General features: G+C 32.7%; 1 protein-coding gene and 1 pseudogene across 2 annotated transcripts; both read right to left on the bottom strand.

The window, feature by feature from the left end:
- Positions 1 to 129: 129 nt before the first annotated feature.
- LOC106381146 (protein TIFY 7) lies at positions 130 to 1819 on the bottom strand. Its single transcript, XM_048770751.1, is given in 7 exon segments — positions 130 to 344; positions 347 to 392; positions 463 to 547; positions 642 to 676; positions 679 to 810; positions 1271 to 1347; positions 1571 to 1819. Coding segments are annotated over 7 exon segments (663 nt in total). The 5' UTR covers positions 1659 to 1819; the 3' UTR covers positions 130 to 144.
- Positions 1820 to 8093: 6274 nt separating this feature from the next.
- Positions 8094 to 9677, bottom strand: LOC106381144 (annotated as a pseudogene). The gene is made up of 3 exons (XR_007329927.1): positions 8741 to 9677; positions 8409 to 8539; positions 8094 to 8327 (listed from the first exon to the last, which is right to left on the bottom strand). The product of XR_007329927.1 is annotated as a plasmodesmata-located protein 5-like (transcript).
- Between the last annotated feature and the right edge of the window lie 2427 nt (positions 9678 to 12104).

The following is a 12104-nucleotide window of genomic DNA, read 5'->3' as shown; positions in this document are numbered from 1 at the left end:
TTGTGAAACGTTATGATCTATCAATACTGGTTTTAAGTTGGAAGTGTATCAGAATTTAAATTTAGCAATTAGACATGATTTATGCGATGAAAATTTTGAACACACAAAAATTTGATTTCATGTCGATATATATACCTGAAGGAATCATATTTCAGGACCTGCTGCGTTGAATGATTCGATCATGCTCATTGCATTAGTCGCACCAACGGGTCTGTCTCTACACCTAGAGAAACTATCAGCGTAAGTGGCAGAGCTTGATGATGCCGCAGCAGCAGCAGCGTTATGGACTTGTTTTCCATAAACTCTTTCAGTTTCTTGAACTGGTTTCTTCAAACTGCTCTCTCAGTTTCTCCTTTCAAACCGTTCCGAGCACATAACATAATAGCTTGAGCCTAATCACACATATCACTATACATGGTACGTCTCGTAAATTTAACTCTATAAAATATGTACTGATTATACCTTATCAGGAGATATATTATTAAAGACGCTAACAGTTCCACCATAGAAGATAGTGAGCTGAGGTAGTGATCCTGAGGAAGCCACTCTGTTCCACAAAGCCCCATAACCAAAATTAAACCTAACTCAACAGTTCTTGCGTCTCAAGTTAGGTCTTATTTTTTAAATCTTAGGTACGTTACCGAGCATCCGCCGACAAGTTAAAAGCAGACGGAAAGAAGAAGAATGATTAGTTAACGGAACTGAACCGCCAAGTAAAGGCGGATTCGCGTTCTGAAACGCACCACCGCTAAATTGGCTTCTGCGGAGATTGCTGGCCGCAGAAACTGGGCCCCGCTGGTAAGAGCCCGCCTGAAACGTCAACATCTTAACATTTTTTTTTCACTATGTCTTTTAATACAAAAAGTGCCGACATATGCGTTATCTAAAACTTCAAAGGCCAGTCGCCACATCTTTTATTATTGTTTTCTAATTTTGCGGCTGGCTAGCGACTCTTAGATCTCACTTATAAAGAAAACTATTTTTTTCCTTTTACAATTTCCATCAATGATTGGCCACACACAATAGTTTTTTTTCTTTTGATAGATCAATTAAAAATCTTGTTAACAAATCAATAAATGTTCAAGAAATAAAATTAAAACTCCGACAGGTTTCCGACCATTCTCCCGAAGCTTTCCGCTGACAGTTGTCCGGGAAAGTAGTTAATGTAACCATTAAATCAGCCCCAGCCATAAGATGGTGAAATTGTGAAAGTTCTGTAAACTAGTGATTAAAAGAAGTTGAATTGAATCTTAAAAGCAGTTGAACAAACCTGAAAATCAGGCATGAAATTTGAATTAGGCAAGAGCTTTGCCTTTCCCCATTGTATAGCTGCCTTCTTGCTCAATACTAAAATTATCCAATTTTATTGACATCAAATAAAATATTCATTTTGTAAACTCCAATTCTCATTTTTCATGCATCATTTGATCAAATATTATATTATTATCTACTTTTACAACAACGTTTTGGAATCTAAGCAGTTGATCAAATCTAAGTTAATTCTATTTAAAAACAACAACTTTGGACTATAGTAAACATGCTTATACGGTAGAGAGACAAGAACACAAACCTCGTTCTCCGACACGATCATCGTTGGCCTCGCGTTTAACGTTGCTGAGATACTTCTTGTCGCTCAAACCAAGAAAATCTCTTTCCATCTCGAACTAAAACAAAGAACCACTACGACACAATTTTCTTTCTCTGTTTCTGCTCAAAAGATTTAATTTAAAAAACAAAACAAAAGGTAGTGAGAATCCAATGGGAAGGTTTCGTTTCAGTAATGTTGCAGACACACTTTTGGAGACGGTGTTCTTTTCTAGTTTTTAAAGGCTTTTGCTTGATTAAAAACATGTGGGGCTTATTCCACCGGGAAACACAGTTGGTGCGACCTGCTAGACCGGTTAATTTCACATGTTTTTAATGTTTCTCTTTTGATTTTTGATTTTTTTTTTTTGGCTTTCTCGGAATTGTAGACATCTGTCGGTGGATCTGATTTTAATTCTAACAGAGAATAATGAGGGGTGAATTTGATGGCTATTGGATCTTTTATTTCATGAACTCACCACATGTGAAATGTGTGGTTCCTTTTCTTATTCAACGGTTTGATATTTATCAAGGCTAGTAAAATATTTATATAGTTTGATTTAATCGTTTTTGTTTCGATCACACTAAAAATTTCGGATATCTATTTACGAAGTAAAGAAAATATTATTTTTTAGGAACGAGTTCTATAATTATATTTTATATATTTTACAATATTTTAACTTAATAAATTGATTTATAATATTTTATTTATTAAATGATTATATCAGTTATTAAAGTTTGAAAAATAAATAATTTTCTGTAATAAAATATTATTTTTTTTTTTTTAATTGTCCTAATCGAATCGGATTTCCGATTAAAAATAAAAAAGTTTGAATATCTAGATACCAAATATCTAGATAGCTACAAATCAAATCGATAGGATAACTGGTTATTCAGATAAACAAATCGGACCACAAATACTTCCAAAATCTGATATTCAATTTATGCCACCCCTGTTTATCACCGCATTTTATTTCTTTGAAAAGTAAACAGCTTTCGAATCCCACCTTTAATGTATTTGATTTTTTTTTAATAATTAATATTTTAAATCGTAATAGACAGCTCAGCGATACCTAAGCTTCCTTTAATGACATGTCAATTTTTATAAACGTTTGACTAGCAGAAAAGAAAAGAGGTCAATGTATGATTTAGTATATTATTATTAGTTTGTGTATAAAATAAAATAAATCTATGTTGATGTATGTTTAGCATAGATCATTAATGTATGTATTGATTAATGTATGTACTGATCCGGACTGAAGCACTCTTGTTGATGCATGAATTGAATTGGCCGATTTCTCCGGCCATTGATGAGGTGACTCTTTCGTAGAGGCGAAGTGTCACTTGTTAGAATACTACACTACTACTATCCACCGCGTGAATAATCAATGGGCCGAAATAAGTTTCGTTTGCTTACCTAAGGCCGAAAGTTATGTGTTGTCGGCCCAGCATTGGTAAGTATTCCACTACATTAGATTCTCTATCTGCTTGTGTGGTCATTCTTTTTTTTTTTTTTTTTTTTTTTTTTGTGTGTGGTCATTCTTTCGAGTTTGTCAAACCAAAAACTGTACTTGCTTGTTGAAAGCATCATCTTAAAAAAATCGTTATAATATAAATCAATGTAATCATTCATCAAATGAAATGATAAATGTTCATTTAAATTTTAACTTTTCAATAATAAAAACTTGAACCACTAAGACTACTTACAATGGGCATCTTGAATCATTTATTCAACTGTTGAATGCTTTCAATAGAAATGTTGAAAAAGGCAAAAAGCTACGTGGATTAATCGGTGTTGATAGTTTTCAACATGTTGAAACTAGAAAATGGGATCCACCAAAGCAACATGTTACCTTGGGATTTTTTTTTTACATCCTTAATTTTCATATCAATTATTTTATAGCAAATTTATTATTTATTACATATTGTATATCAAAATTTATTATATATCAAAATTTATTAATCCGTGTGTTTTACAAATAGAGACTTGTTTCATTTAATTTGGACATATAATTTTAATTGCAATTTTAGTTGATTTTTGGAAAAATAAAGTATAAAATTTTATGTGTATTACATGGAAGAAGAAAACGATGAGGTGGATTGTTAGAACATAAAAATGGGGTGTTGAATAAGAAAGACCAATGTACATGGTCTAATGAAAATATAAGTATAGAGAAAATATTTAACGTTTGTGGAAATCTTTTCGGACGATCGACTCTCTATTTTTCTTCCTTTTAATTGTTTTATTAATAAGAAACTCGAAAAAACCTCGGATGCCTTTATCGATTCAATCTAATCAGGTTTTTGTAGCACAGGTAACCTTTGATTATATAACACATGATACTTTTGATATAAAATAACTTAATAATGTTATACCAATATGATATTAGAATAGTGTTTGAAAACATTGTTCACTGATTTTTAGATTATATATGTATTAAATAAACCTTTAAAATCTCTTATATATCAAAAGAGAAGCATTACAACATTTAATTTTAACTATGACACGTATCATCATTAGAATTATTCTTAAAGTATCTAGAGAAATATGTTGGTCTACTAACATATATTATATATTTTTCATAAAACCATGAAATTAATTAACAATCTACAATTATTATTTTTTCTTCTTTCGTTAATAAAAGCTACAAAATTACCAAAAGTGAAGAAGAAAATATATTTGACAATTAATGATTTTAATAATAAAGATCTGATAAAAATTTACATATCTTTCATTATTTTTAATATTATATTATTAAAATAAACTAAACAATCATATTAATCATATAATAATAATTTAGATTTTTGTATATGTTATATTTTGAATTCTTAAAAATGACTATAAAATATGAAAACTGTTAAAAGTCTTACATTGAAAAAAGTTTATGATCTATAGTTTAAAATTTTGTTATAATAAAATAAAAATGATCAGAAAATCATATGAGTAAAAACTCATATTTAATAGATATTCAGATTAATATATATATATATATATATAAAGCTTATGACATGATACACTTATGGATGAATATGCAAAGTTAGTTATTGGAATATATATTTTATTCTGTGCATGTTCGCGGATAATCATTAATTAATGTGCAATCTAGAATTTAAAATTTCAGAAGATTAAAAATATGGAAAAGAGTTAGACGTTGGTTGGTATGTCCAATTCCTAAAACATCTGATAATCGGCTTATAGTTTTAATATAACACTAGAGCTATACCCGCCCGACCGGGCATGTGTTTTTTTGTTTACGTAATGTAACTAAATATTTTTCATACCATTACATAATCTATAAAAATTATAGTAAAATGGTGACAAAAATACATCACATAATACATATTTGTTGTTACATAATTCCACTAATAGTAAAGTAAAATAATTTATATCACTGTAAATGTAAATATCACGCGAATATTTGTTTTTATTTAACCGATATCATTTTTTATTTACCGATATCGAGCTGGCTAGTGGTAAAGGAAATGCTAATAACCTTTCATTGGTCGGGTTTGATACATGTTGGAAAGAATTATTTACAATATTTGGGTTCCCAATAAAAAAGAGAAACCACTTTTCATTTTTTAGGAATATACTTTTGTTTTTTATAAATAATATAATATTTATTTATTTTTTCATGTATTATGTATTTTTTAATATGACATTTCGCATAATAATTAAAATATTTTTTTTAGTTTATGTATGTGTTTTCCATAAACTAACATATATATGCGAAAATAATATTTGAGATGGTTTGATAGGTTTTTGGTCATAAATTATAACTATATTTAAATTTCCAACCTGTTATATAAGTAGTCTTAATTTTTAATTTATCAACCCGATATATAAATATTTTTCATGCATTAAATAAAATATTTATATTATACTTATTAAAATGAGTAATTTGTTAGAATGAAATTGCATTTCTTGTATTTATATTATTATCAAATTAATTTTATTTTAACTTACTGACTTTAACATTTTATTATATGTAGGATTTTTATTTTATATGAACTTTTTTATTCTTTTTTTAGAACATTGTTATCTTATCTAAATATTTTTCTTTACATACAAAACTTGAAAAATATTCTTTTGAAACTTTTCCTATTACATTTTCTCATAAGAAAAATCTTAGGTATTTTAATTTTTTAATACTGATACTTAAACCAAATCTAATATTTCAAATCATTACTAAAGAAAAAAATTTAAGGTAAAATTCAATTGAACATATGTAATATCATACATAATTTAAAAATAATTTTCTAATAGCATTTTAGTTATATATATCTAAAACAATATTGATATTACGTGTATACGCACACCAATTAACCTAATGTGCACACTACCACAATCGAATGGTATGTCGATGTAGCACTTTAGGATCGAATCCACAGAGACCAACTATTACACTTTATCTTTATGGGATCAATATCAAGCTAAAACAATATGGGGGTTTAAAGATTTGAGGGTTTCGTGAGAAACAAGTAACAAGATTAATTAAAGTATTCAGATAACTAAAATGCTAGCCTAGGGTGGTTTGATCGGGTGTTAAGCAAGTGTGAGCCAAACAATTATTCAAGTTAATTAAGAGCAAGTCTAGAACTCGAATCACTCAAGTAGAACAGTCCACTGTCGTGGTACTGCTCCCTATGCTGATCGATCTTGATACCTAAACTCTCGTTTGGATCAAGATGCGACAGCAAGCAATAGAGGTCAAGTCCGATATGTTCACAAAACACCCTAACATCTACTTTCGCTGGTTATGGATGCAATGCTCATTCAAGTTATGTCTAGCAACCTATAACACTTTTGATGAATAGATTAAACCTAGAATCAGGCACTAAGTGGTTAACTTGATGCAAGCCTAAGAACAACAGTGAATGAAGACAATCGATTTATAACTTATTTATGTCAAGCTCACGGATCTAACACCCTAGCACCCTAGACTAAGCAAGCTGACTACTCAGCCATAGCTACAGAGAACACAGAGATAACAGATCAAGAAAACATGCTGAATCAATAAAATAAAGAGATAGGGTTCAGGACTCTTCTCAAGAGTGTAGAGATCCTTCTCCCTTTACAATAAGAAATCCAACAATGGAGTTTTCGGTTCTGGTTCCTCTCTGTAAACTAGCGTAGAATGATAAAGAGAAACATAAAATATGATATGTCAAAGCCACATGCGGCTGGGAGAGAAAATATGGATAATTAGGGCAAATCCCGATAATGATTGTAGTTTCCTTAAAAATCTCTGCCGCTGGAACACTCACTCGGAACAGTCACTCGGGTTGCTCCGCTATCCGGAATAGTCATCAAGACTGTTCTGCGTGAAAACCACCAAATTGCATTGTTTTCTGCCTCTTTTGTTCCAGCTGGTCCATCTCCCATCCAATGCAAATCCAGACCTGTAATGACTCCAAAAGTACTAGAAAGACTCGATAAAGACTTGAAAACCAATTTAAAAGCATATATACAAGATGTATAAAACACCATATATCAAATATCATCAATTAAATAGATTAGTCAAATGGTTATTTGAAAATTTAATTAGGTACAAATTCAGAATTATCAAGTAAAATGTATATTTTTAAATATGTTCTCATTATTAAGTTTTTATTCTCAAATGCGGCATATCCTTTAAATTTTTTAAATATTGTTAATTAATTTCATTAACAATATAAAACTTTGAAAAATGATAAACATTATTTAAAGAAGATAATACCCACGAATTTATGGAAAGATATTTTCTACTTTACATATTAAGGTTTATAGTATTAATGCATGTGCATTAAGTGTAATATTTATCATGAATTTGTTGTGGAATAGATTTAGGAAAAAATTAATTTAGATTTAAATTTATTAATTACTTGAATGACATTGTATTGTAATTAAATTATAAGTCTAATGGTTATTTCTTATTTGTACTTCTGTCTTAATAAAATAGATTTTAATGATTAAAGCATACATTAGGCCAATTCTTCAATTGAATTCCTTAGTCATTAATTATGAGAATAAATAATGATGAATAAGAAGAAAAGATTCGTAAAGACATTCACAATAGGACGAACAGAATGATTTTGTTCTCGATTCTCACATCCTAATTTTCGGTTTACCATGTTCCATTATTCTGGACACATTCATTTTATTTTAACACATTCCCTCTCCTCCTATGTTTGGTTTTGTGTGTGTGTGTTTACGCGCACATGTGCAATAATAAAAGAAGACTAAAATGATATTTATTAGATACCAAATAGAATGTTGCTACGTCCATATCCAATTAATAAGATAAGAAGGAAGGTTTGTTAATTACTCCCTCCGTTTTTGATTTGTGCACACGGATTAAGAAAACAATTAATTTTGTATATTTTCTATACAAAAACATCATTACCTATACACCTAACCATATTTCAACCAATAGAAAAATAAATTGATGCATAAAATTAATAAATTTTGCATTGAAAATTGAAAACGACACTTATTTTGTAACGAAAAATTTTCTCTAAAACGACACTTAATAAGAAACGGAGGGAGTATTATCCATTAGTATATGTTTTCTGGCTAAAGTCCGATGATAATACAAAAATCAAGTACAAAATACAAACGTTGAAATACTATATAACTACATCTTGTGAGGCATCCAGTCACAAATTTTTTAATTACCAAAATACAACTAGCATTGCATGGCTTGACTCGTGGTTGATTGACCTCTTTCCCACGTTGACTTTTCATTTACAACATTTCTCGTCTACAAATTCATAGACATAGTAAGAATTTAGATTTTAATTATTGACAAAAGGGGAAAATAGAAATTAAATAGAGAAAATACCTTGTAATTTTCTCAATTGCTTTCCAAGAAAAGCGAGAAACACAACGAGCAAGATGACTAAGGTGATAATCCCAATAATTATCGCCAATGTTTTCCCGATGCCGTCATTATTTTATCGTCTTTATCTCCTCCTGCTAATTAAACTTTATTACATAGATAAATATCAAGACTATCACCTATTTAGAAGTCTATCATCCCAATAATTACCACAATTCAGCACTTAACCATAGAGAGAGGTTGCCATCTATGGCTACATTATAAGTTTTTGTTTTCTTTTCCTCGTGTGATTGCGACTTTTTATCTATCCTACTTAAAAAAAAAATCTATAATACTTTTAAAATAAAGAAATCTGACCAAAGTTTGAGTTGGCGTCTGACGAGCGTGACTACCACCGTAGCTAAAACGCGCGTAGCACTTGGACAAGTAAACGTATCCTCCCTGGGACATACCACAGTCAGAACTGAGCCGTCCGATTGCATCAGTCAAGCAATCCTGACACTGTGCTGGACTTAGATCACCCATGCACTGAGCCATACCCCGAACATCCCCGTTCCCTCCAGACCTGTCAGATCCACTCCCTGAACTTAACGAACCCATGACGTCACTGACTCTGGTCAACGCATCCTGGTCGTTATTTCCCATCGGCTGTCCACATTTCTTGAGCATCTCTGTTTTGTCCTGAACGCCAAAGAACGAGCTCTTGTCGAACCGGACCAGACAACTTTGCATCTCCAAGAACACTGAGTACGAGTTGGGACATGTGTTTCCGACCAGTGCTGTGGCACGTGATACGCACGATGAGCAAGAAGTTGCGTCTAGGTCAACGCTGCACTGGAAAAGACCATATACAACGGCCGGTTCGGATTTTGTTCCGGTGCCGGAGGGAACGGTGAGGTTATTGTAGCGGCTGGCGACGGTGGAGCTAACGAGGGAAGAGAGGAGGGAGTTGAGGTTGGTCTCGTAGGCTGAGCCAGGAGAGAACTTTTCCGGAGAACACTTTGCCAATATGAACGTGTCTGTGGAGGCGGAGGAAGTTGGGCTGTATGTGGCGGTGGAGGAAGTTGGGTTCATCAGAACCACGGTGGCGAGAACGAAACAGAGAAAGGTCGCCGTTGTGGTTGTTTTCAGCATGTTTGATCTGATGGTGACTGAAGAGGGGAAGTGTTTAGGCAGAGTAAAATAGAAATTGAGGAGCGAAGAGTTTGCTTTAAAGAGAATTGACGTAAAGAATGGACTAACATATATGTAGTTTCCTTGTTGCATGGTTTTTTTTGTTTGTATCTTTTTGGTGGACGTTCTTAAGTTATTTTCCACAAATTGCAGTTATTCCATATATTATTGAAATCACTAAAATATAACAACTCTTTGTCCGTTCAGACTTAAATGATTAATGCTTTATTGTAGAATTTTGCAAAGTGGGTTTAGTTTAATTAGTTTAACGTCCATTACAGTTTTCTTTAAAGCAAGTATATCTTTTTACTCATTTGGATTCAAATTTTGACTTTGACAGTAGTGACGATTTGTGTGAATGAATTCGTTAGCTTCTATATATACCGTACGTTGTTACATATTATTAATTAATTACCTTTTCTATAAGCCACAAACTGAATGTAATTTCTTATAGTAAATGGTGGTCTTCTGTGGAGCTTTTGAAGGTGTATATATTAGATGTTATATTTGTTAATTTTGCTTTCCACTTGAATTTCTCTCTCAATCAGTTTCACATCCTCGGTCTAGTTTGTCTTTAACAAGATGATACGAAGAAGCTTCTAGCATTAGGTATAGAATCAGATATATACAATGACCATGTTGTCTCTCTTGGTTACAAAGACAATATGAATATTACCAAGTAATGAAGACTATACGTCATGAAAACGAGTTTGGTTATTAACTTATATATAGTATAGCGTATAGAGTTTGAATAGGCAATGGCACATGAAAGTGATCTTAAGAAGATGAAAATTAAATATATGGAAAGGGATATTGGCGTGTTGGTCGAGATGTATCATCTTTTTCTTTTCATTCATATAAATGAAATTGTAATTCGGCGCCGACAAAGATGTTTTAGCCACCAAAAGGCACTTTTGTAACTAAACTTAATTTCTTCTGCAGGAAAAAATTCACATTCACATAAAAGGAAAATAGATGAAATAAGAAAACTTCCAATGTCAAAGTTTAGTTACGGGACCGGTAAACACATACGGTGATATAGAGAAGACAATAATGGTCTTTGACCTTCTTTGTGTGTGGTGTAACCTGAGGTTACTTATAACGCAAGTAGCCTATTGATTCTGAGAATACCTAGGAAACGTTTTTTCTTGAGATCGTTGAGAGTCAAGCTCTATCCAAGAACAAGGATTAGAGTTTATAAAAGCTCTGTTTATTAATCAAATAAGTCGTGCCCTTACAACACCTAAGACATAGATATATATAGTAAATAATAAGTAAAACCCTAAAGAATAAGGATCATAAGTTTTCCTTATCTTCTATGACAAGAAAAGGAGATAAAGCTCGAAACAAATAAGTAAACTTTAAGAAAAAGGAAAATAGAGTAAACACCAAAACCAAGAAGAAGTAGGATGACGCTGCATCAGATCCCCCGGGGTAAGAAAAGATTCGCCCTCGAATCTTCGGGCTCATCCTGCGGCACATAGGGAACCAAATGTTTCACATTAAAGACATCAGAACACCTTATATTCGCTGGTAACATCAAACGATATGCGTTGGCATTTATCTTCTCCAAAATCTCCAATGGACCAATCTTACGTGCCTTCAACTTGTTGTATTCATGAGGTGGAAAGCGTTCTTTTGTTAAGATAGCCCAAACCTTATCGCCAACGTTGAATTGAATGTCACGACGATGACGATCTGCAGCTTCCTTATACTTTGCAGACGTGATCTTCAAATTGTCATGGACCAGTTGATGGATATGAGAAACATTGGCCACAAAGTCAATAGCCTCACCATAATCACGTGTAGCGTCAGGGACCAAACCAAGATCAATCGGGCCTCTAGGAACGATACCATAAACCACACGAAAGGGACTGTAAGAAGTGCTCCGATTTACAGCATGATTGAAAGTGAACTCAGCCTGACAGAAAATAGAATCCCATGTACGAATATTACTGCCGGCCAAACAACGAAGCATATCACCTAAAGATCGATTGATTACTTTTGTCTGACCATCCGACTGGGGGTGATAAGCAGAACTCATATCAAGACTCGTACGCAGAAGCTTCCAAAGAGAATGCCAAAAATGACTGAGGAACTGCGAATCTCTATCCGAAACAATAGATAATGGCAGACCATGAAGTCGGTATATATCACGGAAGAAAAGTTGAGCTACCATGACCGCATCTGTTGTTTTTTTGCAAGGCACGAAGTGAGCCATTTTCGAGAAACGATCCACCACAACAAATATGGAATCGAAGCCGCGTTGAGTACTAGGGAGGCCGAGAACGAAGTCCATACTAATATCTGTCCATGGCTGTGTAGGAATAGGCAAAGGCATATATAATCCTCCATTCGATGCATGCCCCTTAGATGTCTGGCAAACTACACATCGCTCCACAAAGCGAACCACGTCACGTCGCACCGAAGGCCAATAATATGAGTCGAGGACCATCTTAAGAGTCCGGTCGCGTCCCATATGTCCTTCATTATGGACCTCTTGAATGATACGCAAACGCCAACTAC

Source organism: Brassica napus, assembly GCF_020379485.1.
Source record: "Brassica napus cultivar Da-Ae chromosome C2 unlocalized genomic scaffold, Da-Ae chrC02_Random_17, whole genome shotgun sequence".
Taxonomy (NCBI): Eukaryota; Viridiplantae; Streptophyta; class Magnoliopsida; order Brassicales; family Brassicaceae; genus Brassica; species Brassica napus.
Note: the sequence above shows the minus strand (reverse complement) of the source record. Positions and strands in the feature narration are given on the sequence as shown.